At 41.6% G+C, this 25,575-nt stretch overlaps 1 protein-coding gene across 3 annotated transcripts in view; it reads left to right on the top strand.

Annotated features, from left to right (window-relative positions):
- The window catches only part of MLXIP (MLX interacting protein), a 52,188-nt gene extending 26,877 nt beyond the window's left edge, over positions 1-25,311 (top strand). Inside the window, exons 2-17 of one of the 3 annotated variants that reach the window (XM_026058763.1) lie at positions 1,732-1,838; positions 2,188-2,273; positions 3,645-3,734; positions 4,012-4,053; positions 5,476-5,647; positions 6,670-6,759; positions 7,666-7,757; positions 7,925-8,588; positions 11,577-11,698; positions 12,337-12,523; positions 13,229-13,353; positions 15,395-15,496; positions 17,354-17,481; positions 18,537-18,660; positions 18,992-19,121; positions 19,754-25,311. In XM_026058763.1, the coding sequence (XP_025914548.1) occupies positions 1,732-1,838; positions 2,188-2,273; positions 3,645-3,734; positions 4,012-4,053; positions 5,476-5,647; positions 6,670-6,759; positions 7,666-7,757; positions 7,925-8,588; positions 11,577-11,698; positions 12,337-12,523; positions 13,229-13,353; positions 15,395-15,496; positions 17,354-17,481; positions 18,537-18,660; positions 18,992-19,121; positions 19,754-19,875 (2,383 nt within the window). In that variant the 3' untranslated portion in view covers positions 19,876-25,311. The other 2 variants (XR_003252325.1, XM_026058764.1) reach the window with 2 other exon arrangements.
- The last annotated feature ends 264 nt before the right edge of the window (positions 25,312-25,575 follow it).

Below are 25,575 nucleotides of genomic sequence, written 5' to 3'. Positions count from 1 at the left end.
ATGCACAGTAGTGGTGAAATTAAAAGAAAGCTAGCTGGTTTTTCTTTCCCTGTCAGCTTGGCTGAGGCCTGGCTTTTGCTCCTGCGCTGCTGTAGCAGCTGTGGGAATACCCAAGTGGTAACAGCCGTTGTGGTGCTAGCAAGGGAGAAGAGTAGGAGCCGTGAGCCAAACAGCTGAAGGAAGCGTAGCTCTGGCATTTTAGGGTCTTTTGTGTAGGCTGCGAAGACTTTCTACTTGTGTATATAGTGTTGCAAATTTTCCTTAAAAAGAAGCGGTGAGGAGGTTTCCTAGACTGAGTACGAGGCTGGGAATGAGCAGTTCTCGAGCTGTGAACCTCCCTCGGCATGGCCATGGGCTGGCTCAGTGAAGCCCCTGGTGCTTCTGGGCAATGTGCTTTCTTGTCTCGCTGTGGTTTTAGGGCTTAAGTTTAAAACGGGCACTTCAAAGAAAAAATACTCTGCTCTTTGAGTGCCTTTCTACTGACTGTGGGATATCAAGTACGGAGGGCCCCAGGGCTAGTACATCTCTGTGTGGTGTTATTGCGACTCGTGGTAGAGGTCACTCCTGGCTGACCAGGTACTTGGTCTTTTTCTCTGAGGGGGCAAAGTATTCAGCAGCAGTGGTATTCGTGTCCCCTGTTCGCATGCTCTTCACTACAGAAGCAAGTCTCATAACGTTGGCCTGACGCCTGCGATGTTTCAAGAGGAACCTTTTGCCTTTTGGTGCGTTGTCATATTCTTTGTGGTTTGTACTGTTGATCCGCTTGTGTTGTGCTGAAGACACACAAACAGCATCAAGTAGGAAGATGTATGACTATAAAACTGTAAAAATGAGGAAGGACCCTGGGACAGGTGCAATACCTATGTTTTAATCCGTGATGTAAGATTTACTAGATTACCGGTATTTCCTACTTCCTCTGCTCTGTCAGTAACCTAAGATTAATGATTCATAAAGGTGTGTTTTAAGGGTTGGGTAGCTGGTGTTTATACAGTGTTTATTGGAGTCTCTGTTTCTCCCTTTTTTTTCTTCCCTATCCCCGGAAGATTGTTCACACATAAGCTGTGCCTCTTTCCACCCTCCCCTTTCCTTGAAGGCGAGTTACTGTTTCTAGTCTGTTGGTGATCCCTTGCAGAACTGGTGGGTGACAGTTCTTCTTAGGCCAGAGTTGGTGTTTTGTTCTTCCTTTCCCATGTTACCAGCCTGGAGAATCAGAAGGAACAGCAGAAATGAATTTGCATTGACTTCATCCAGCTCCTTGTCAAGATCCAAGCCAGGCAAAACTAAAACTCAGCCAACCCTGCAAAAAGCTGTAGGCCAGGGTTTGAGCTTAATTTTGAGCAATCTTATTCTCCGCTAATGGAAGCTCATAGGCTGGCATTCAAGAAGGCCGAATGCTGGCAAGGAGAAGGTGGCCTTTGGGTAAAATGAGTAGCAGTCCTGCTTGAGATACTTGTGACCCCTATGTAGCGTAGACTCGTGGTCACAGTTGTCAGCAGAATCTGAAGGAGGCCTGAAAGGTGGACTCCTCTCTGGCACCTAGGGTGGTAAGCCTTGGCCAAAGCATATACGTAGAGAGCATACAGCAAAACCTGTTTGTCGCTGGCCAAGCATGGCTTGTTGTACTTTCTCTTCTGTTGGCAGTTTGGCAATTTTAGGAGGGCGCTACTTATCTTGAAGAGAGGAGCAAGAAAAAACTGAAATCAGAATGTTTTTCTTTCTGTTCTGTTTCAGTGGGAAGCTGGTTTCACCAAAATGGAAAAATTTTAAAGGCTTGAAACTTCAGTGGAGAGATAAAATCCGTCTCAATAACGCCATCTGGAGGGCATGGTACATGCAGTGTAGGTATCAAACTTCGTTGCGTGTCACTATAAAATATTTTCTGCAAGACATACACATAAGAGGCGAGACAGGAGAACTGAAGTTCCTGTCTAATGGAAAGTTCAAAAATTGTTAATGAACTAAATGTCTAGAAAGTTGTCATGACAGTGTCTTTGGATCAGTCCTCTTTGCAGATCTCTACACTGATGCTGCACTGTACAATCCAAGTACAGTCTGAAATTTCCCCATTCCCTGGTGGCTATCTGGAAGGAACCCTGACTAGATTTTTTCACATCTTGCCATTCAGGTGACAGGGCTCTCTGCAGAGCCTGCACATGCTGAGCACTTGGTTTTTCATTTGTGTTTCAGATCTGGAGAAGCGCAAGAATCCAGTGTGCCATTTTGTGACTCCACTGGATGGCTCTGTTGATGTAGATGAACATCGTCGGCCAGAAGTACGTACAACCTGAGGAATGTCTATACTAGTGAGATCTAGAAATTGAACTAGATTTTCTAGTCCACTAGATATAAAGCAGCATAGCAAGTCTATGCTCTGGTGCGTTTATCTGTCTGGAAGGAACCATCAATATAAAGAATATGTGCTGTTGAGCCAGTGTCATGTTAAGATGATCAAGATGCAATCCAAAGGCAAATTATTATCTATGTAACCTATGTCTGTGTTCTAGTTTGGTGAGATATAAGTCTCAGAAGTGAAATTTGAATAGTTAAAAGATTCTGACAGCCACAGCTCTCTCTGGCTGGAGATTGCTGAAGTCAGTGGGAAATCAGAGTGCTGACTGTTTTCAGGACTGAATCTAAGAGGCCCTGCGAAAGTTTTCTGTATCTTTATTCATTTGATGAAGTGTGATTTCAAGACAACAAGCAATTTTTTTTTTTCTCTGTCAAGGTAACTTCACAAAAAGAGTGAATATGGGTTTGTGTACTTTCATTTTGTGCTACTGTAAACGTACATGCAGACTAATAGGTGTCCTCTGGCTCCTTGCAGAAAACCAGTGAGGCCCTTGATGTGGCAATATTTGGCTCTCTCTATACTGCATAATTCCAGAATAATTTATAAATGCTGTACCCTTCTAGGAAACAGCAAGGTAGCAACTGCTACTGAAAGGAGTTCCAGAAGAGTTTGTGGAACTGTCCCCGAAAAGAACAATGTTAATGTTTTTGTTGAAAGATGATCCACGAACCCAAGAAAGTTGTGTTAAGGCTCTCATTAGTCTGTTGTCCTCAGTTTCTCATACCCTGGTATCTGTGATACATTAGAGACCCACATTGTTCTGATCCTTTTGTCGTTGTTAGGGCACTGGTGTGCAGTATGTGGCCTGCAAGGTCACGCTTCTCCCTAAGTTGGACCTTAGGCTTCTATTACTTTGTGTCATTCTTAACAGCTTTTGTGTATGCACATGCATGTTCACGCAACCTTGTGAAATTCTCTTTGCCTGTTTGCTGCAGGGCAGGGTGTTATAAGCTTTATACATTATATTTTAGTAAGTTCGTTTTTAGTTGTTTGGGTCTTTTTTGTCATGTCTTAAATATTGGTTATGGTTGATCCAATATGGGAGATGCTGACACTGCAGTCAGAAGCCATCTCTTGTTTGTTTATTGTGGGAAAGATGAAACTGGTACTATGTCAGATTTGCTCTGTGATATCTGAATTCTGGGACAATGTGGTCTGCTGATACATGAGCTCAGATAGAAATAGCATGCTTTCTTTCCTATTTTTTTCTGCCTGAAAATTTGCTTGAAAAATCTATTGAATGTTCAACCATTCTGTGATTCTGTGTAATTCCTGGTATATGTTGTGTTCTCAGGCCATTGCAACGGAAGGGAAATATTGGAAACGAAGAATTGAAATAGTCATCAGGGAATACCACAAGTGGAGAACCTACTTCAAGAAAAGGGTCTGTTGGTTTGCACAGTGATAGTAACTCATTTGAACTAGCAGCAATATGCTGTTGCTTTTCGAGTTGCAGTGCCACTTTTGCTAGCATGCAAAAATACTTAAAGCTGATAATAAGCTAATGCAGGCATACTCATCTAATTAGTCCCACTAAACTAAAACTGATTGTGCAGGGACTAATTGTGCATGATCAGAATTTTGCAAAATGAGATCTTCTACTAGCATATACAGGTTCTGTTTTAACTTTGTTTTAAGTCTGTTTTGTTCTCCTTTTGCAGTTACAAAAACACAAAGATGAAGATCTTTCAAGTTTGGTCAGGGTAGGTAATATCTCTGATAAGTGGCAGCATTTCTGTTTGTAGAATCTGCAATAAGTAACAAAGCTGTAACATGCAGTAGCTTGCATTGATTAGAATCTAAAGACAAGCATCTTGCTTTAGTCTTAATTAAGGTCAGACACCTTAATGCTTTTGTGCCGTAGAGAGCAGTGTAAATTTTCCAATTTAAATTGGGTGGAAGAGAGGCTGAATGTAAAGTGCTGTGACAAAAGAAAAGAGAACTGGTATTGGGTGCCCAGAACGATCAATCTCTTTGAGGGCTGACACATTATTTCATCTTGTTGCTGAGTCGTAGCTGTCAGCACGGCCTTGCTTGTGTAACTGGATATATGAGGATGCGCGTGCTATGTGTTGCAGAGCTTCCTGCTGCCACAACATGGGCAAATAGTCTGCCAGGATCCAAGAAAGGCAAGATGCTTAGAGGAACAGCAGCATCTTCATTTAGTATGCCCCCTAAAGCTGTCAAACCTGCTTTAGGCATAAACTGATGATCAGAAGCATTGTTCAGATTTTTTTTGAAGCTAAGCATAAGTCTGGATCTGTCCCAGGTTCACAAAATAATCAGCTGTTTTGACCCTGAGCTCTGGTGCACCATCATGGCACACAGCTGTAGCTGGTGCTGCAGGCTGGCTCAGCCACAAGAACCTGACTGTGCACGCTTTTAGTCTGCAGCATTGTAAGGCAATGCAATTTAGCTTAGCCTGTAGTGAAGGAGGGGCAAGCCAAGTCACAGTATGTTGTAATTTTGATGTACTGAAAGTGCCCACAAGAACATAAACATACCTCGTAGAGAGTCAGATTAATTACACCTAATTACATTTCAGAGATTCAGCAATACTTCAAGATTGGGAGGGTGTTTGTTTTTAGTTTTTGCTGTCCATGTTATTTTTAAATCTTTATTCAACCCAGAAGGTCATTAAACTGTAGGTGCAAAAATATGCATATAATCAATGAAGCTAGGAAGTGTTCTTAAAGTTATTTTTGGTTTTGTGCAAAAACTTCCCCCAGAGCGTGGTGATATTGTACTGAAGTTTGCTGCTGCTGTTCAAAGCAGTGAGCTTAGGTTATTGTATTAGGAGTACCACCGATCTGTTTCAATATAAAGAGATGATACTGATGCCAGACTAGAGGAGCAATTGGTCTGTTTAGTATGTAAAATAGGCCAGAATAGATGGAGTGCTGGTTTGATGCGGTGTGGCAGGAGGTAAAAAAGCACAGGTGGACTAATGTGAGAGGAGGCAGGGTGCTGGAGCAGGTTGTATGTGAATTCTGTCCATTTGAATGGCTCCTAAAGGAGAGTTTCTTTCTCTTAAAAAAAAATGTGAAAACTGGAGACTGTTTTTATATATCTGCTTTACCTACCTGTGTCTAGGCAATCTGACTTTTCTTCCTTTCCTTTGGCAGGATGATGATGTGGTCCTCTGGCAAAAGAGAAGGTATGGCAGAGAAACTCCAGTCCCCATGGAGGAAGACTCCCTCTTGGATGCAGATATGCTTATGTCCGAGTTCACCGACACGCTGTTCTCCACGCTGTCTTCACATCAGCTGGTTTCCTGGCCAAATCCCAGAGAGATAGGTATTTGCTGGCTGTTAGCTATGTTGATTTTGCAGTGAGACTCTCTAGGAGATGTCTGGTTTGTTGCTTTGCTTCTTTTCTAGTCTTGTTTCATTCTGTGCTTAAGAAAGCTTACCTTACTTGGCTGATAGAGATAAAAATAGCCCAAGGAATATAGCTGTTTAAGTTATAGAATCCCAGTTATTCATCCAAATATCATTTCTGTCTTAGCTTCTTATTCAGTGTTCCTGATATAGCCTCTAATACGGCTCTGAATAAATCTGTCTGTAGTGAGCACTGTTTATCACTGGAGAAGGCATTGTTATTTATCTCAAATCATATGTATGTATTTATATGTGCATGTGGGTGTGTATAAATATGTATGTATTTTTAAGGAATACCTATTCATTTATGTAGCCTCAAAATCCTTGGGTATGTCCCTTAGAACAGACGAAGTCACATCTGTAAAAACAGTCCCAAGAGCTATGCTGTTCTGTCAACCTCTTTCTAACCGAAGGCTCTGACTGGCTAATGGGACAGCAAATGTCCACTGTGCACCGTCCTTGCTGCATGGATATCTGAGCTATCTGAGCAACTCCAGAGCCACTGCAGTTTACATGAAGTGTGCTTAAAGCAAAATGAAATGGATGATGGTTTATTTTAAAACACTGTTTTATAAACTGTGGTGGTTCAGGATCTGATTCACAGCAAGCTGATGTCTTGTGCAGCAGGGACAGGACAGGAGGTTTGGGAGCAGTAAGCCTGTGAGGTGTCCAGGCTAGGCTACCCTAGCTGTTAGTCAGAGCCTTGAGGGTTTCACCTCTTCCTTTTCACTAGTTCAAAGTTTAATTCCCCAGCAGTCTGATCTCAGAACTGCGCTGTAGTCCTGAAGGAGAGCAGATGCCCAACCTGTTTCAGCAGCAGTTTTTATGTAAATGTCCTGGCCAAGCCTGGCTGTGGTGTGTTAATTCTAGCCAAGTGCCAAATTCCTATTGATGTTACTGTGCAAATGATGCAAAGCTAATCTCTCTTAAATTTTCCAGCTCACTTAGGAAATGCTGACATGATTCAACCAGGGCTTATTCCTCTCCAGCCAAATTTTGATTTCATGGATACTTTTGAGCCTTTTCAGGGTAAGAATCAGAAATATTATCAATTAATTTCTTTAAAATTACAGTGATTTATGAACTAGTGTTTTACAGAAAACTAAACTTTACAGATATGTACTCCCTTTAGAAGTTACAAAATTTGACTGAAAGGAGAAGAACATTTGACGTTTTCATTGTTGTTTATTTCAAGCAGATGCATGTGTGGGGAGACTCTCTTGTTACTGTGATCCCAACTCCTTGCTTATCCAGCTTTGAAAATCACTTTACAACTGTTTATTCCAGTGTTTGAACTGAGTAACTAGTTGTTAATTGTGGCTTTCCGAAGAATGGCTTTTAGATCTTAAGTCATTGAGTAATTAAAGACAGAATATCAGATGTGGATAAGAGAACTTTTTGCATTAATCATCACCCACAGAATCACTAAGGTTTTCCCATTTAACACTTCTTAATGGTGAAATATCAGGACCTGTGTTAGAGAGTTGAAAACATTTTTGTTTGCCCTGGAATATTTACTGGTACTCTCAAGAGTTACCTATGACATTAAACTACTCCTGACAGCGTTGATTGTTATGGATTTTGATGGAAGTTGCATGTTTGCTGGGCCTCCACGCAGTTTGCATCAGCTTACAGAATTTTGTGGGACAGGTTGGAATCAGCTCCTGGCTGTCTGCATATAGGTGAACCTTAAACAGTGCAATGAATTTGTGTGATTCTCGGCTTCTATAAAAAGTGAAGAACCCTGCCTTGAAGAGATCAGTTCCTCTGGAAGACAACATTTAATTTCTTAGCCAGCAGTTGTGTGAAGCAAAAATCTTGTGGTTTCATTATTTTCTAAGTAATATTGAGACTCCTGTGAATTTGTGTTATTTAGCAATGCTGCCTCATCAATATGAAAAATAGAAGGTTAATAAGCGACTTTTCATATTTCAGATTTGTTCACATCCAGTCGTTCCAGTAATTATTTCCTTTCTGTGTCTGCTGTCAGTTCTGCTACAACAGACAGCAGCAGCCATTCTTCTCAGGTAAGGTTGGTTCTTGATGTTTACAACAGACTCAGCTCAAACGTGTATGTGTCGTGTAGAATTTCAGACATGAGACATGTTCTCACCTCAGAAGGAGTTGAGAAGAGGCTCAGATGAAGAGTTTTAGGGGTCAATGCTGAATCAGAAATATTTTTCTTTTCTGTCAGTCTCCTGTCCTGCCGTCGGGTTCATTACCCAGCGCACTTCCAACGGGGAACCTCAGTGATGGACTGATTGCTCCCTCAGTACCTGCTCCTGTCATTCCTGATGTTGGCACTGACCAGTGCTCCAGCATTAGAAGCGGAGGATCTTTCATCCAGCCAGCGGACTTCACTCCTGACTCGTCTCTCAGCGGGCCCCAGCCTTTTGTCCCAGTATTTCAAACTCCTCTGCCACTGCTTCAACCTGCGACCCCACAGCACCAGTCCCCGTTGCCTGCAGTGCCTCTGAATACTGGCTTAAGCTCTCCACCATCTGCTTTTGCTGCCCCAGAAACCCAGAAGTTTGGCCTCTGTGAATCTACAGTTATCACCCATACAGCTTCTGCTACGCTGACCCACAATGCCCCTGCCACCACCTTCAGCCAGAGCCAGAACCTTGTCCTGGCAACGCAGCAGCCAGGGGCAGGAGTGCCTTGTAACCTGGCTTTCCAGACTGCTGTCCTGCAGGGGCAGCCCCGGCCCCAGCTTCAGTCCCAGCTGACGTTTGCACTCCCTAAAGCTGTTCCTCTGGCCAGTGCTGGGACAAGGCCCAAAGAGTCACAAAAAATAGTGCCTGCTCCGAAGCCTGAAACAGTGTCCTTAGTATTAAAGAATGCCTTCATCACCCCAGGTGAGAGGCATTGGTGTGGTGTTTCTCTTTACTGAGTGGGTCTACTAGGAGGGAGCGATCTTGCTTTTCTTTTTTAAATAGTGAGTAAAAACGCAGCTTGCTAAGGGTGTCCCGGCGACCTGTGAATCCACTGGAGTGTGGCCACGCTGCACGATGGGGTGCTCTGGACTGCTGCTAGCACTGGAAGCAGTTTTGTTGAGGGTGTGCAAAGAGACCTGCCAAAGGGGTGATTCACTATGTGGTTTTCAGCCCCAAGATTATATCTCCTTGTAAAATTTGTGCTGAGCTCTATAGATGCATCAGCTTACGGGTTGACTAGAGCTCTGCACCCCTGCTCCATAGAAACCTTGGTTGTGATATTTAATGCTGTTCTGATTAGCTCTGCCCCGCTTAGCCACGCAGCACAGATGGAGATGGCAGGGAGACAAGTGTGGGATGGAGAATGGCAGGTTTGTCACTGTCACTGACTCATCTGGTTGCCTTGGTGAAGTCTGTTTACTTATCTGTGCATCACTACCCTCTGTAATACCAGGGTAATATTTACCTGCTTCAGCTGTATTCTGAGGCTGAGCTTAGTGTGCCTGAAACTCTTTGAGACATAGTACAGGGGTTGGCTAGGGAACGGCTGTTGAAATGGACCACAGCGTTGGTGCAGAGGGAAGCATGGGAGCACACATTCGCAGACCATCACAGCAGTGATGGGCACCAAACATTTGGGTGGAATAGGACATGGAGCATGCAGAGACCTGGGGATCTTTGCCTCAGACAATCTAAAGACTCCTGAGATGCTGTCAGGAGCATGTGATTTTTTTAGTTCAGTGCATCAGTGTGCAACTGATAAGCTGGGACCTCCACAATTGCATTGACTGGGCATGATTTGGAGACATTTGTGGAGGCTGAGAACAGCAAACATGAGCAGAGAGAGAGTTTTGCTGGCAGTTCTTGTGGGAGAGCTCAAGACTAGGGCAGGACAGGCAATACACTTTTTCTTGGGATTATTGTACTCTGTCTTCAGACTTGTGCTGGATGGTGGCAAAGCAGCTTCAGCCACCTGAAATGTGCAACACTAATCCAAGAAAACCCCTGCCTGGAGGAGTATCATGAAATAGGCTTTACTAGGGAGTAGGTGTGTCTGCCAGGGCCTGGCACTGTGATTACCCATCAAAAAATCAGTGTTTAGGAGTGGGAACAGACCTGACGATCTAAATCTAACATGTCACTGGGAACAAGTTGGTCCACGGTTAATAGCACTAGGGTGCTCCTGGCCATGTTTCTGCCTGTAGTCTGTTATGAAGCAAGAGTCCATGTACCTTCAGCAGTCAAGACCTGCATTACTTACCTAGTAAAGCATTGTAGACAACGCTCATTGCCAGAAAGCCTTTGCTCCTAGCTTACTCACTGCCTCCTTAGTTGTATACCTTGCTCCTCATCCCATACGTCACTTTTCCAGTACCTTATGAGTTACTTCTGCGCTATTGCAACCAAAAGTTTTGTTTTTCATCCAGACTTTTGATTTTTTTTTTTCACTTCTGGCAGTGGCATGTGTTCAGGGATCACAGTGCTCCAAAATCGCTGTGACATCAGGCTCAGAGTTCAAATCCAAGATTCTATCTCAAGACTGGAGCTTTATTTTTGGCAATAGAGTATATATCAGTACTTGTAACTGAGGCATTTATGCCTGTCATTTCTGTTCAGGACACACAAATCACCTCATGACTGTAAAGTGAATTGCATTATAACCTCTTTTGGAAAGGGATGTATTATGTTTATTGTCATGTGAAATAAGGACTCAGAAATCTGCGCAAGTTGTCTCATCAGGTGCAAGATTTCACATGGAAAAGAACTGTGCTATCACTACTGCAGCTTAAATGTTCTAATTTGGAGAGGAGAGTCTACAGAAGATGTGTATGTAGGATGGAAACCTGAAACCTCTAAAGGGCCATCTAAGCATGTGCCGATTGTTGCAGTTACCCAAATGTGGAAGTCAGAAATACCAAGTTTGTGCAGTAGAATTAGTGCACTGGTAAGAGTAGGCTCTTCCGCTCGTTAGAGATGTCATGAATACAGCTGGACAGTATAGCAGTGAACAGTGGAAGGGGGATGATTCCAGCTTTGCAGGTGGGAATGCTCAGACCAAGAATGAGCTGCCTGTCTCGGTGAGAGTGACCGTGCTTTCTGCCAGATGTACCCACAACAGGGCCTCCAAGAGTTGCGCAATCCATAGGACTTTCCAGTAAAGGAAGTACAAAAACTTTAGCTAATTCAAAACACAGTTGTTATTAGCCACAGATGACACAGACAAGGGAGAGGACATTAGGTATCGTGCACTGTCTCCCTGTTTTGCTATACGTATTCTTCAATATCCTCATGCTAAACTGCTGAGGTGTTGGTTGCCAGGGATTGAGCTATTCTGACTGTTTTCATACACCGTGACTTTACCAGTACAGAGGAGAGCTGAGGCTATGCTATGTGTCATGTAAAGCGGCTGTAAATCCAGATGGTGAGAGGAGCTAGTAGAGTGAGGCGGTAAGGGAGTGAAAATTTAATATGTGGACAAGGAAGCACAAAGTACGAATATGCATCCATCAAATGGTTTCTGTCAGGGGTCAGCAGAGCAAGGCTGAGATCCAAGCAGCATGGATGTGAGAGGAGAGGTGATGAAGATGATCCTCCTCCTGTCAAACCCAGCTATGATACAATGAAGACGTGTTGTACCTCCCTGATTTACTAGGCACCTCTGTAAATGTACCTTGAAACAGTGACAGTGATGCTAGAAGCCTCAGAAATAATTGGGGTGTTAGTCTTGTGTACTGCATTTATGGGCCTGAGATTCTCAAAAACCTAGTAGCACTCTGTGTTGCAGTGAAATAGTACCAAATAGGTACTATTAAACTATTTCTCTGTTCCATGCCAAGTTATTTCATACAAAATAATCTCCAGCTTTTTTTCCTGTCTCTTTAACTATTCTAACTTAATTGTGTTCTTCAGCTGCCTTTCAGGGACAGTCCAGAGCTGTGATTGTAACTCCAGCACCTTTAAAAAGAGAGGGGATTTTGACTCCAGCCATGTCTCAGTCTAATGTTGCAATTGCACCAGCTGGAATTGCCAGAGTAAGGAGAAGAAAAAAAATGTTTGTTTTAGGTCTGTTGCTTGCAAGTAGCTAGAGTTGTAATGTGCTCAGGAGAGTAACTGTCTCCTAAATCTCACCTGTTACCCAGCATATGTGTTTGTATAGTCAGCATTATGGTTTGCTTATTTTTATTTTCACTACTTTGTGTGCCTGGAAGCACTACCTAGTCTTCACAGCCTCTGTCTCACACAACAACATGATTATAAAGAGGCATGTGTACACAGTATTGTGAAAGGGGATGTTTTATACTTTTTTTTTAATCATCCAGAAGCTAGAAAGAACCTAGCATGCTCAACTTTCCAATTACAAGTTGGAAAGTGTGCCTTGAGTACATGAACCAATATATTTTTTTCCAATATGTTATGTAGAGGAAGATGGAAATAAGTTTTAGTATATTGTGCTGTTGCCGTGTTGTAATACTGCATTAAGTTATGAAGAGACGCTGGTCTCCTGCCAGAAGTCTGACTTCAGTGCCTGCCAATTTCTCACGTTAGCCCTTGTTTCATGTTATCAGATTGTTAATCATGTATTAATTTGCTACTTCTAGTGAAAAGCAAGGTAACAAATCTCTCTTTCTCTCTCTCCCTCTCTGTGTGTTTTTCCCTGTGCTGTTCCCAGGCTCCAGGGGTGACGGAGTTCCGCAGTAACATTCTGGTTGGTCCAGCGCAGCAAGCACCAAGTAACCAACAAACCCAGTCCACAGTCTCGCACCTCTTCTCTCCAAGCGTAGTCCAGGATGTGCTGGTGGAAGGAGAGCAAATCCCATCCCACAGTAGCAGTTCACAAGTTCCCTCGCCTACACCTAGTAAGTTAGAAAGCTCCGAGCGTTGTCTCCCCTGCACGTACAAGTGCATTTGCATTGGTTAGGTAAGAGGTAAATGGGCCTGTAAGATTTCAGCTGAACAGAGATCCCAGGATAATTTTTGAAGGAACAGCTTTTTAGGCCCTTTTACCCTGCAGCTTCATTTGCATCCAGTTGTTTCCAGTATTTGTTTTGAACTGCTGTTTAACAGTTGTTGTGATTTTGTGCTTTCTGTAAGTGACTCCTTTCTAAAAGGAAGCACCATCATTTTCACAAAGAAATAATCAAACCTCTTTGAAAGGCATCTGTGCAGAAAGTGCTGAATAGGTTTGTGGTTCAGTATCGTAACTATAATTTTTTGATCAGAGGATCTCAGATACAGTCCGCATTACAGTAGGTGGGTGCAAAGACTCCTTTGGTATATGTGTTGATAGAGGAGTTTGAAGAGATGCATGCTGGTTTCTCTGGCAAATGGTTGTAAGCATTACTGTCAGGTCCCAGGCTTTTAGAGCCTCAAATGGGAGTCATGAAATGTCATGAAATATTAGGCTTTCCCAGCAATCTTGACTAGCATCTAGCTGCTGTATCAATGAATATAATTTAGTTGTTGACTGTATTTTAGTTGTGTTCTGAATAGAAACTTCTCAGCAGTTACATTTGCTACAGAAAGTGCTTTTTTATGTGACTTGTCTTTTTTCCTTTATGAAGGCCGAGACTGTCAGAATTCAGGCCAAGCTTCCCCCTGCACTTCTGAGCAGAGCCCCAGTCCTCAGTCTCCCCAAAACAGCTGCTCAGGAAAACCTGCCACTGACCCTCAGATAGCTGCGTCTAAGGTGCGTTTCCTTTCCTTGGAGGTGTTTTTCTTGTTCGCCTTTGTAGCTCCTTTTTTTTTTTTTTTTTTTTTTTCCCCCTCCTGATATCCGAGCGTGGACTGGAGAGTAAGTTGTGCTTCAGGATCAGTGGAATATTTGTTTCTAGGGCTTAGCTTGCACGGCATCTGTGCTGCTCTGTTCAATTTAAAATGTCAGACTTTATCACTCTGCTTTGTTCCTGGGGAACCAGAGGGGCCAGGCTTAACTGTGGCTCTGCAGGTCGTTATAGTCATGACAGCAGTTCCTGCTGCGGCTCACAGGAGTCTTATGACAGGTCTCAGTTTACCTGGTCAAAGGTTTCAGGCTTAGTTTTCTAAACATGGCTTTTAGCCATGGTTCTGTTGGAGCTCCTGTGGCTCTTTAGGCCTGCAGGACCCTGGCCATCCCTGGGGGGCAAGTTCTTGACCTGCTGAGTTTGTACATGTCTCCAGTGATGCTGTGCTGCTTCACAGAGGAATTCCTGTTTGGAGCACAGACTACTGGTTACATCTGGAAAACACTCTGGGAATTACTGGAATAAGATGGCAGCTGAAAGTGCTGGTTGTACTTCATATACAAACTGACCTTGTCAGAACATTTTCTTTGATGATATGAGAAACTTCTCCACAAAAAATAACAAATACAGGAAAATCGACTCTAACCCTTGCATCCCTTTTGTTGTGAAAGGAGCATTACTTAATCATTTTGCAAGTGACGCCCCCTTTTTGGCTTCTCTGTCTTTTTACACCCCATGAGTTGGTGTCAGCTTTGTTACTCCTGGGGCAGAGAGGTAAGTTTAAACATTTGCAGCCTGTGATTGCACCCAGTTCTATTTCTGTTGCAGAGGAGGATCAGAGTGCCACTTGCTGAGCGTGCTGCAAGATATTCATGGTAGCTTGCAGTTCTTTGCTTAGCGTAAATGCTCACGAGCAGTAATTGCAGCCCGTTCTTGCTGCTAGAGAGTAAGTTAACAAAGGAACAAATTCCTTTGAAAAAAACAAAGAAACCCTTTTTCATGATCCCCAGACGGGAATGAAGGCATGCTTTTGATGGGAAAGTAGCCACCAGATGGAGCAGTGTCCTTAAAAGTAAGGACACTGCAATCAGACAGGCTTTATAGCTGTTTCAGCTCACCTCTGTTGATAGGAATTGTATTGTATGTGTACTGTCAGTAACTCTTTCATAAGAAAGGAGAGAAACAGTGAGGTTTGCCTGTCTCCAGGTGTAGGTTCTTTGCTCCTTTGCAGATGGCATCATTCATTAGACTAAGCAGTTCCATTATTGCAGGGTAAAATTGGTTCTTCAGTGTGGCGAAACATGGAGGGCACTGGAAATCTCAATTCTGCTCTTGAACCTGCATTTGATTTGTTTTTGGGCAGCCACTTAACTGCTTTGTTGCATCCTTTTCCTTCATTATAAAATGGGGGGATGATGAGTTACTATTGGGAAGCCTAGCTCTGCAGAGAAACACATTCTCAAAGCGCAAACTCCTTATTTTCTTCCAAGGATTATGGTAGAAACAGCTTCTAAGTTTTTAATGCTGCAAATGAAAATGTAATTCCTGACAAAGGTTTTATCCTCAGTGTGGGTCACAGCTGCGGATGCTTTTTTTTTTTTTTTTTTTTTTTGTCTGCAGTTGACACCAGCAGACATTCCATGTGTATTAGGAATAAATGATACAAACTATTAAACTTACTGGTCACAACAAGATTCTAACAAATTGCATGTCCCTAAATATAGAATTAGACTTCAGAAAAGTGAATTGTGTAACAGTCTTGAAAAAAGTAGGAATTTTTACTTTAAAAAGAAAACTTACAATGTTTGGAATTGAATTTAATAAACTGGACACTTTTTAATTTCTCAAATCATTGTTTACAAGTTTATAGCCCTTTTGCTTGGACTAGGAAGATTATGAATGCCATAATTCAACAAAATCACACTGTGAATTGCAATAGCTGAAATAATTATAGAAATAGAACAATAGAGGAAAACAACATAGATTGAGCTAATTTTATTTATGCAGAATCGAAGAATGAAGCAGATTGCAGCAGAACAGAAACGAAGGTTTAATATCAAGATTGGTTTCAGTACTTTGAACAGCTTGGTTTCGGCCAACTCCATGTTGGTAAGTGACTTGGCACCACTAACAGTTCAATATGGAATTTAAGAAACTATGAGTCATTCTGAAAAGAGTTGTTGATAAATGTAATCTCTCCACTGTTGACTAAGAATGCCGGTCAGTCATTGAAGATACTTGAACTGAGGGACTTGGAAAGGGTAGGAGGAGAAAACCGTGGCTTCTTGTCAGAAGATTGTGAGAGCGCCCTTTTTCTCTTAGATAGTGTTCTTTCAATGCCTTTCAGACATTCCACAAGTCTTATCTGCTGAGATGCTGCAGCTTTAAAGCCACCAGGGAAAGAAGAAAACTGATATTTGCAATCCTTCTCCCGGAACCCCAGTAATGATGATTTTGTCATGTGTGCAGCATAAGATGACTTTGTATTTACTGTTATGTTGCTTTTCTTCTGACGTACTGGCGTTTTACACCCATTCAGGATGGTTCTGGTCCCCATAGCTGGACTTAAAAAGGGTATGTCTAGCCAGTACTGTGAGCTTATTCTGCCTGCACCATGAGCCAGCCAGAAGCCAGGTGGATGCCATTGGTATGGATGTTGGGCCTGGCCTAATATGCCTTGATGTTGAGCCTGAGCTAGTACATCTTCCTATGAGAACAATCTGTTAGCTTAGGCTTTGTGCTGTGCTAACCACAGCTATACTGCTTTTGGTCAGCTAGGAGCATGGCGGAGCAACGTCGTGCATCTGCAAATACTGTTGAAACATGTCAGTGCGTCGAAGGATGAAAAGTGTCCAGTGAGATTTCTGAAAGTTTCTACACAAATGAGATCTCTACTTCCTGATGGGAGTTAGGAGCCTGACCACTTCAGATGATTTTGAAAATACCACTAGGTCTCTTGACATCCAGTATCACCTGCCTTCAAGAATTTGGCTGTGTCCACAGACTTGGAAACGTTCTCAGGTTTTTCTCCTCTGTCGCTCATCTTCTATGCATACGTTTATAGAGGGGAAAAAAAATCCCAACTGGTTTCTCAATGTTGAATGGCTTTGTTTGAATCAAGAACGCATTCTGTCCTTGCTAGCTAACTTATCTCACTAAACTGAAAGCAAAATTGTTAAAACATAGGCTTGTCTGCATGACAGAGTTCTAAATGTCCTTTAAATACCAGAACTTTTTAAGCAGCATATCAATTGATTTCTTTACATCATTTTTATAGTTATATACATTTAGGCCGTAAGTTATCAGAATTTCACTTCCTATTTTGAATAACCTATTTGAAAAGTAGGCAGCTTTAAAAACTTGACTTTAATAAAATGTCTGATTATTTTGTTTTTCAAGTACAAATTTTTAATTCTTTCATCAAAACTGAAAGCAGTTTTTGAAAAAGATCTGTGACATTGTTTCTATTTCCTTTGGTGATAGCTAGATCATGTTACCTTCTGTTTGATAACTTCAGGCTTCCCAAACCAAGTAATCTAAATCATCAACTTGGAATGATGCTTCTAACAGCACAGTAAATGTATCAGCAAATGCAGCACATCCCTCAGTACCCCAAATAAAAATTTTAAATATTTTTAAGAGGACAAATAATTAAATATAACATTTTAATACTTCTTGAAATACTTCTTTCAAAAAAGAACAGAGTAGCAAAAATACAATTTGGGGTAGAAGAAAACTACTGCAACCACCTTTCTCTGCGCTAGTGTGCAAATGGGAGTCAGAAAAATGAGAATGTTATCTTAACTTAGTGTTTCTGTCTGTCTATCTATGTGCTTTGCCAGGGTGAAGGAAACTTAAGAAAAGGTGCTGAAGTGCTTTTCTGGTTGTTACAGCAGGTTAGGGGCAAACTCTTCATCTGTTTAGCTTTGTTCCAGAAAGTGAGCTCTATGTTTGTGTTTGGTCTAGATCAGCCATGCAATCACTCTCCAGAAAACAGTAGAATATATCGCTAAACTACAGCAGGAAAGAACACAGATGCAAGAGGAAACCAGGCGCCTTCGGGAAGAAATCGAGGAGCTAAACGCTACCATCATGTGAGATTTGGGGAGATTTCTGTAATGAAGCCGTGCAGGTGGAATGTTGCTTTGGCTAACAACAGGGGATGTTTGCCTCAGATGTCATGCCAAACAACAGATGGGTGTTGGAGACAAGTAGAGTTGCTACCAGCTTCCAGACAAAGAGCAAAGTTGTTGTGGGATGGGCACTGGTAGCAAACTGTGTGGATTTTCAGCAGGCTCCGACCATGAATGCACAACAGTGGCAGCATCAGCAAAGCTGCATCAGGTCAGTTAGAATAATTTGGAGACAGAGACAGTGACGATTGTTTTTAAAGCTAGGCCTACTGGGGATCAAACACTCCTACTCTTCATGATAGCTTTGCTGCAGCTTTCTTTCCAAATGCAACCTATTTTAACTGGAAGCAATATGGTTGAGTAGGTAGGAACCAGGTCTTGGAATTAAGGAGTCTTGCTGCTGCTGACTGAATGTAACCTTGATCAAGTCAGTTCACCTTTCTGGTGCCTCAGTTTCCTTCATGGGTTTATGCTATTTAGGCCTTATTGCAAAGCATGTTGAGATCCCCAGTGTTTTTTCTTCAATCCACAGAAGTGTTAGGCTTTATGTAATTAGGCTGACTAGTATATCAAAACCTTTTATTATTTTTTAAAGTATGATAACATCTGTTTGGTTTTATTTTAAACTGATCTCTTTCTTAAGAATCTTTGTAGCATTTTCTTCTGTAACATTGCTCAGGAGTAAGTCTGTAAATTTTTCCTTATCTCCTAATGTGCTTCTCTCTAAGTGGATGCTGAAAACTTTGTTTTATGTTAAACTTTGTTTTTAGTTTTGTTGCTTGTCATAAGAAGTGTGTGGTAGCTGGAGAAATCGCTTTGCTACATGAATATAGACAAAATTGATTGGAAAACAGTATGTATTCCTGGCCATAACAAATAAATACTGGGGGGATCTTTTAGTAGGAAGCTATCTCAGTCTGAGAAACTTGGGATGCATACTTTCCTCACGTTACATTTTAGTCTGGCAGGGAGTACGTCCTTTGTGGTGAGATGCTGACCTCAGGATGTCTTTTCAGTTCTTGTCAACAGCAGCTCCCTGCTACAGGGGTTCCCATAACACGGCAAAGATTTGATCACATGAGGAGTATGTTCGATGAGTACATCAGAAACAGGGCTCTCCAGAACTGGAAGTTTTGGATTGTATCCTTTTATATTAATCTGTTGAACATCACGTTTGGTATTGATATGCTTGGAGCCAAGAACTCTGGATTCTGATGCTGTGACTTTAAACTAAGTTGTTTAAGTAATGCATTTCCTCAGTTTTCAGATCTATATGGGGATGTGAACCCTTGCCTCTCTTAGTGCCCCAAACTTTAAAAAAATATTTTCCAAAATGTTGCAGTCCTTCCAGTAGCTGAAGTCCATGTAAAAGTCTGGGGTTTTTGTTTGTGGATCAAGCTATATTAGCCTTTCCCACAGAATGTTTTGAATTCTTCCTTTGTTCTCTCCCTTAACATTTGATAATTTGCAGTTCAGCATTATTATTAAGCCATTGTTCGAGTCCTTCAATGGGATGGTTTCCACAACAAGCTTTAAAGATCTGAATCAAACTGCAATGGCCTGGTTGGATCAACACTGTTCTCTTCCTGTTCTGAGGCCAAGTAAGTAGTGCTCTAACTAGCAGAAATTCCAGATCATAGTAAGTGAGACCATATATAATACTGCTTCTTGAAAGTCAGGGTAGGACAGAGAAAGCGCATGATGCTGAATACATTTCCATACATTTTCATTGTGTCAGTGGAAAGATAAGAAGCTCTCCTACTATGCACCTGGTTGCAAGCTTAACACTGAGGAGAAAAAACTTACTAAACTTCTGAATACAGATTGCAGAATTTAAACAGACTCAAGCTGCATTTAAATTTTTAATACTCCACACTAGTCGGAGTAATGTTTAGCAGTGTGATTTGCTTCATTATAAAGGGAGAGGCTTCTCATATTTGTATTTATATTTACAGTTATTATTGCCAAGTGATACTCTCTTTAGTAGAAGAGATTGGTGTTGTGTTAAAGTGCAGTTAAACTCCTAGATCTCCGTTTCTTGTTCTCTCAGCACAGTTCTTGCGCTTCCCTGTTTCTTGCTGTTGCTGTGTGTGCAGGTGTGCCTGTTTTGCAGAAATATTCCCATACTTCTGCAGTACCTAACACCCTTGCTATACTTGTACACTCTTATGCATAGATTTGTTTGCAGTCAGATTAATGGTTTTTCGTAATACCTTTCTGACCTTTATTCTAGTGGCGCTGAACACCCTTCGGCATCTAAGTACCACCACCTCAATTCTGTCGGATCCATCGCGCCTGCCAGAGCAAGCCACTGAGGCCGTTAACAAGATGAACAAAACAGCTGGTGAAACCTAACAACCAAAGACAGTGAGTTGTGGAGAACCTGCCAGTCTCGGCAGCCTGGTGAGTCTCCTTTCAGCTGGTGCACTTTAGAAAGAATTCTCTCCATCATCCAAGACGTTGTCCAGGGCATCCGACTTTGCCTCGGAATATGTGGAAGTATGACGCAACGTTGTCATAACGTTTTGATTCCTCTTCAGTGCTGTGCTCTACTCCGTTAAGTGAGAACACCAAGCTCAGGTAAATTAAGCAGGTTTGAGTCCTGCAGGCAGCAATATATCTCCATCAATGCAGCATGCATCTATATGCAACAAACATCTTTCTATAAAGCAGCTTCAAGTAGTAATTTCTCTGAAGTGTAAATCTTGTACACCAAGGAATAGTCTCTTAAAGGGGAAATACACTTTTGATTTCATGAAACAAAATGTGCTTTTTATTTTGTTTTCAGGCGTTCAGTTTCATTTGTTTTACTTGAACAGTAAAAATTGTTAAACAGGATCATATTAAAAACCAAAGGAGAAGAAAAGTCCATCAGTGATGTCAACTCATGACAAAATACTAGAATTAAAATCTCAGGCTGTGTATTGTGTATTTTTATTTTAATGAGTGTATCATTGCATATGATCAGTTTCAAGGCAGGCTTTATTTCCTAGCAAATGAAGTAACTGATTTTTATTATTTTTCCTGATTTAGCCATTGCAAATGAGTAGCAGGCTGTGCAGTAGGTGCAAGAGAGCAGTTTTAGTTTCCATAGATTCTGCAATTATAATAGAAACGAGAAATTCATACCCAATTTATCTGTAAACTCTTTTCTTGCACTCTGCAGAGCTGAGCTGCCTTCCTCATAAAATGTGCTCATATAAAACACATCCATAGATAAATGTAGTAATGCTTCAGAGACAGGAATTGAGTTTGTATTGTTAGGAAATTGACTTTTATGTTTTCTCAGAAATTGCATCAAACCACATGGACTTTTAATCCATTCTTAATTTCTTTGTCTTTTTTGCATATCCTTTCTGCTTTCTATCTGAAAAACCTGGTGGACTTAGCCAAAGTTGTTTGTAGTAGCAAGGTTATTTTCAACATGGATTTTAAAACACATCTTGTTTAAAATCTGAAATACTGCATTACAGTTTTCTGTGACAATCTCCTCTGATATCACCCTTTGCTGCAGATGAGCTTAGTTTCATTACGGCAGTGGCAGTGTGTCCATCGTTAAACAGCACTGGGATATTCATTCAAGCCAATTGTTCGTGCTTTGGGCTGGAATGATCCTATGACCCTTGTAGTTCCTCTCCTTACTTGATCCTGATTCTTAGGAGCTATGCAAACCGTGGATAACACTGCCCTGGTACCTCCCATGAGTAGTTTTCTTCCAGTTTCAAAAGCAGGCTGTCTGGAGGTGATTAGCAGGTTGTCACAGTGCTAAAATGAGGAAGAGCCAAAACATACGGACGTTGCACATTCTGAAATGGGGTCAGTAGGTTCCCTTGCTGGGATGTAGGTTTTTTCTGCATTCTTCCAATGCAGCATATTCTTCCCAGTCCAATTCTTCCCATTCATCCCCACTTGGTGGACTAACCTTTTAAAAAGCAACAATAGGTTTGGAGGGTGTGGGGGAAGGATTTTTCTTTCTTCCTTGTTCTGAGATTATGCAGATAATGGTTTTCATTGCAGCCTTCACTTGTGTGTGAGCAGGGCCCGTAGCAAGAAGAAAGCGTGAAGGGTTAGTCCCCGGGAACTGCTGCTTCCTGCGCAGAGGGACTGTGAGTTGGGGGGCTGAAGGGGGCTGCTGGGGGTGGAAGGAACCTAAGGGGAGACAAACAAAATGGCACGACCTGAGCACCAACATGCCTTTCTGCAGCTGTACAGAAAAACGAGGAGGTGCTCTGCTCTGGCCCTTTCACCAAATCTCACAAATCATTTGGAGTTTGTGCCACATATGAAAACCTGTGTCCCTCTGACACAACCAGCAAAAATACAGGCCTCAGCTAAGGAATGGTTTGTTGAGATAGTGTATAAAGATTGTCATAATAATTAAACAGTGAGTGGCTTTTCTAGGGGGATCCATATCCAGATGTTTCATACATAATATTTTGGTAAAATGAGCAATATTCTTTGGGATGCATCTGAATAAAAGGTGTTGAATAAATATAAGGGTTTTTTTCTTTTTCCCTTTTTTTGTTATCAGTGCTTTAATTCTCCCATTTTTATCGCTGATCTTGAACTTGATTCTAGTAAAGCCTTTTAACACTGATTAGCTGGGCAGTGTCCCTCAAATTCTTCTTTACTGGGCTATCTCTCTGAGATGCATAGATATCTACATGCATATTTGCATGTTAAAAATATGTATCTGGTTTTATAGAAAGAAATCAGTAGGCAAATTATCCAGAAACAGATCCACCTGTGGTTTTGCTGTACATCTAAGATGAACACATTCTGTAATGCCTGCTCTGCAGTGCAGCCTCCTGCTTGTCATGTAGGAATTGTGCCTGGTTCTTACCGTATTCTTAACCCTGTGTCACTGTGTTGCAGCTGAGGTTGCACTAGCATCTATGAAATGAGATCAAAATGTTTTCTCACAGCAAAGTGCACTACAGGCATGCTTCAAAGCCCAGGGAAGTCCGCTGACTTCTAAGCTTAGATCCCAGCATCTCAGATCTCACTGACTGCATTGGAAGCTGAAAGAGACCTTAAAGGAACAGGAAGGGGTAGTATGATAGAGCTGCTTAAAATTTTGCTCGTTAACAGTTTTGATCTGGATGTGGATGGAAAAATCATTGTGCTCATTTCACAATGGGCTAGTTACAATTGGAGGGAAAGTGCTTACTTTAATAACTTGTGGTGGAGAAACGAGCTCATGGCACATCTTTACTACATGAAGATTTGCAGCCTTTTAGGAAAAAAACTAAATCAAAGATTGCTTACTTAGGCAAGAAGGGAAGAAAGTGTAGGAGGGGGAGGGAAGGTAAAGTGCAAAGATACTTTCCACGTAGGGCATTTCCCAGAAATGATCTGGCTTCTCTTTGAAGCAGTGATTCAGTGCGTTTTTGCCACCCTTTTGCAAATCAGAATTCTCTTCTCTCCCCAGCCAACCTTATGTGATTTCACTTCAATAGGAAACACAGGAGGAGAAGGTATACTACGTCTCACCTCTGCACTGGGTATTGCTATTGGTGTGAAAAGAAATTGGCCACATATGTATGAATTCCTGTCTTGATTTATGCTTTGTTGTATATTTGAACTCCTTATTCCTCACCCATTGAGGAGTTTAAATAATATATTTCTTTTAAAAAATACTTCATACCACTTCTGCCCTAATTTAAGCCTCTGTCTCACCAAAGTAAACTTATGCAAACAAAACACTCTGTGCCTCTAGTCTAGAGAGAATTTCAGGTGCCGCACATCTATCTGTAGTGGATTGGTGCTGGACTTTTAAAGAAACCCCATATAATTGAACAGAAGTCATATTCAGTCAAATCCAATTCACTTGGCTCAATAAAGGAGTGGCTGGATTAAATATTATGACCTGTGATACACACAAGGTCAATTTGAGATTGTCTAGTGGTTCCTTCTGACCTTGAGTTCTATTAATATATTGTAGATGTACCCCCCTCCCTCAGTTCTAGAGAACTTGTGCGTTATCTGGTGTAGTTATCTTAGACTTGTATGGTCCCTGTTAACAGGAGAAACGGGGTGAAAAACCGAGTCCAGGAGCGAGCTAAAATTGAGGGAATTAAATGAATAGAAGGGATGGAGACAAGTCCATGCTTTATCTTGACAATGTGATCTCTGCACAAAACCAAAGGATTCTTGGTTAATACTGATTAACCCCCTTGGCAAGTTTTTTCCATGCTTCACACCCTTAGGGAAGCTTTCCTTGAAGGGGGACTTACTAGAACGTTTCTATCTGTGCCTTACATCCTGCGGTCCTGTGCACATCTGATGTGTCTTGAGTCAGACCTTCTTTCCCCTGATATGATGATATGTGGAAAATTCAGTGAAATGACAAAGTGGGGCTTCCCTGGGTTTTGAGAGTGTATTTTATTTGCGTGGCATTACTGTGATTCTTTACAACTGAGATTGTAAAAATGGTATGTATATGAAAAAAGTTGCATCTTTCCTGCTGACTTCTCCATATTCTTCCCCTCCCATGTATGCATGTGTGCATATGTGCGCACACGTGCGTGCACACACACACACGCTGTCATACCAGAAGTTGTTTGACAGATCCTCAGTCAACATGCAAATGCATGAATCTCTAAATCTGGATGGCTTGGAAAGACAAAGGACTATCAGACTGCATTGGAAAGTAGCATCTTATCTAAGGAGTTAATCACTATTTTGTATCCTCAGGTTTTTTACATTCCTTCTTGTGTGTGTGTGTGCATGCATGCATGCACACATGATAGAGGTGAGAGGGGCAGGTAAGTTTAGTTTTGTTTGTTTTTAAAGCCCAGAACTCCCCCAAAAACAGACTAAGGAGAGGGAAGCTCATTGCAAAACCAGTAACACAGTACTTTTGTAGTCCAATTTACTTGGAAGCAATTTCTTTTTTTGTGTTTCTGGAGTGGACAATTCTTGCCTTGATTTTGCCAACTAGAAGGTACTGCTCAAAATAAGATGAATTGTCAGTGATTTTGACTTTTTTTTTGTTCCTGAGCACCTTTATCATATGAAGGATGAAAAGGCTAATGATCCCTGGTTTAGGTGCTTTAGGGTTTCAGTCATGCCAGTCCGGGAGAACCCAGGACCACTGTTGATGACTTGCAGGAGGTCTTTTGATTAGGTGAGACAACAGGAGTTGTCCTATCATTCTTCCTCAATTTGTACATTTGGCTTTTAGAGGAGCTTATTTGTTTTTTGAGGGTTTTGTTGTATGGGGTCCCAATGCTGTTCCCACAACATTAATTAAGGCCTCAAGTTTCCTTTTGTTTCATTCTCGGATGGATTTCATGCTCCTTTGCTGTGTTAGAGCAGAAGCAGTAGTACAGAATTGTAGATTGATCTGTAAAACTTAATTCAGTTACAAACACACTCGCTAGGTATATAATAGAATGACTTTGTAGGCATTATCTGAACTGCTTTTATATCTGAATTTTTCCAACATGAGTAAAGTTTTGAGACAAGAGAAATCAATGTTAGGAGCAATCCTCTTAATTAACAATACAGTGAAGAAATTGCTCCTTTCCTTCTTCTAACCATGTATTTAAATGTGTTTTAAGTGAATGGAGTTGATTTTTGTTGTAAAAAAACTTGGAGGTATGAGGACTTCAGGTTGTGCTCTTGCTTTGCCTAGGTTTCCTGTTCTGTTGCATGACACAACTTCTGTTGTGCTGTTGATATGTAGCACTTTTCAAGTAGGTCTATTAAATTGTGCAATGCATTTTTTTTATATTTACAACCAAAACAATAAAGGTTATTTTTTTGAAGAAACTGGTTGTAATGTCCTTATTTTCAAACTGGAACTTGGCTTGAAGGTGGGGAAATGGTGAGTAGAACTCTTCCTGGTTCACCCACCAGGACCAGCACCTCCTATCCCTTGTGCAACTCTGGAAGGTGACGGGGCTCATTTCCCTGCTAGCAATGCTGAAGTCACCCCTTGGGATCCTTGTGTTTGGCTCTCCCTTTGCAAGGCTTGTGTCCTCTATTGAGCTTCTGAAGCTTGGACTCCCTCTTTCAAGAGACTTGATGCCCCTTGGACCCTTCTCATTT

The sequence above is a fragment of the Apteryx rowi genome, unplaced genomic scaffold (genome assembly GCF_003343035.1).
Source record: "Apteryx rowi isolate R43461 unplaced genomic scaffold, aptRow1 scaffold_15, whole genome shotgun sequence".
NCBI classification, from domain to species: Eukaryota; Metazoa; Chordata; class Aves; order Apterygiformes; family Apterygidae; genus Apteryx; species Apteryx rowi.
The sequence above is the reverse complement of the archived record's forward strand: the minus strand, read 5'-3'. Positions and strand labels throughout refer to the sequence as shown.